This window comes from Rutidosis leptorrhynchoides, chromosome 1, assembly GCF_046630445.1.
Source record: "Rutidosis leptorrhynchoides isolate AG116_Rl617_1_P2 chromosome 1, CSIRO_AGI_Rlap_v1, whole genome shotgun sequence".
In the NCBI taxonomy this organism is placed as follows: Eukaryota; Viridiplantae; Streptophyta; class Magnoliopsida; order Asterales; family Asteraceae; genus Rutidosis; species Rutidosis leptorrhynchoides.
In genome coordinates, this window is record NC_092333.1 from 608806203 (window position 1) to 608807473 (window position 1271).

The 1271-nt window shown below is 36.1% G+C and overlaps 1 protein-coding gene across 1 annotated transcript; it reads right to left on the bottom strand.

Moving 5' to 3' along the window:
* Positions 1-239: 239 nt before the first annotated feature.
* On the bottom strand, positions 240-809 carry LOC139847709 (uncharacterized). The gene has a single exon (XM_071837436.1). It carries the CDS (start codon positions 807-809, stop codon positions 240-242), a length of 570 nt encoding a protein of 189 aa, XP_071693537.1.
* Between the last annotated feature and the right edge of the window lie 462 nt (positions 810-1271).

Sequence of the window (1271 nt, forward strand, 5' to 3'; positions counted from 1 at the left end):
GCTGTTAGATTCGTCCATTCACTTAGCTTCGTGCTAACCCCTCCACCTTCCCCCTTGCAGGTTGTAGGTTTTTGCTTTTGTGGTCATGGGAGAAGATGGTCGTGTTGGGTTGTGTTCGACAAATCTAGAACTCTGATGTTGTCTATATGAAATCGAATATTAACGTAACACCGGTTTTTGATAACAATGTATTTATGAATGAAGTTGTAATAATTATGTTTATGTTTGTACGTAAGAGCTTATTTTGTAAATAAGACTTCCTCTGTGTTATTTTTTTTTAAAAAAAGTACGGTGTTACACATAGATAGCTCTTTCATTTCTGATGGAGCTAGCCGGCATGGTGCCTTTGCAATAGGGGCAGCACCGGGGATCAAATCGATTTGAAACTCAACTTGTCTTTGTGGTGGAAGACCAGGGATTTCATCAGGAAAAACTTCATGTAAGTCTTTAACAACAGGCTCGTCTTCAATACGCCGTTCATCTGGCTTGACTTCCTTTATGTGAGCCAAAATGGCTTGACATCCTTTCATAAGGTACTTTCGGATTTTGATGCATGAGATAAGATTAAGTTTGGAACCACTCTTATCTCCTTGGATAACAAGAATTTCACCAGTTTCGAGAGGAATATTAATTGTCTTATCAAAACACTGGATACCCACTTTCATCGGGGATAACCAATCCATCCCTAAGACTACATCAAAGCTTCCTAGTTCAACAGGCAATAAGTCAACCTTGAAGGTTTTATTGGCTAGAGTCAGATTACATTTCTTGTAGATCCGGTCAACTTTTACAAATTTACCATTGGCCATTTGTACAAGACACTTAGTGTCTAAGGTTTGGGGTTCCTCGTCAAATAAGGCACAAAATTCAGTAGACACATAACTTCTATCAGCACCAGTATCGAATAAAACAGAAGCATAGCAGTTGTTGTAGTGACCCGAACTTTTCCATGTCTATATATATTAATTGAGATTGATATTTACATGATTAAATGTTTCCAACATGTTAAGCAATCAAACTTGTTAAGACTTGATTAATTGAAATATGTTTCATATAGACAATTGACCACCCAAGTTGACCGGCGATTCACGAACGTTAAAACCTGTAAAAACGACTTGACGATATATATATGGATATACATATAGTTAAAATGAGATTATGATAAGTAAGTATCTCCATAAGTATATTAACAATGAGTTATATACATATAAACAAGACTACTAACTTAAGGATTTCGAAACGAGACATATATGTAACGATTATCGTTGTAA

Bases quoted from the DNA above. Each gene is read 5' to 3' on its own strand.
- LOC139847709 (XM_071837436.1), bottom strand. From the start codon at position 809: ATGGCCAATGGTAAATTTGTAAAAGTTGACCGGATCTACAAGAAATGT.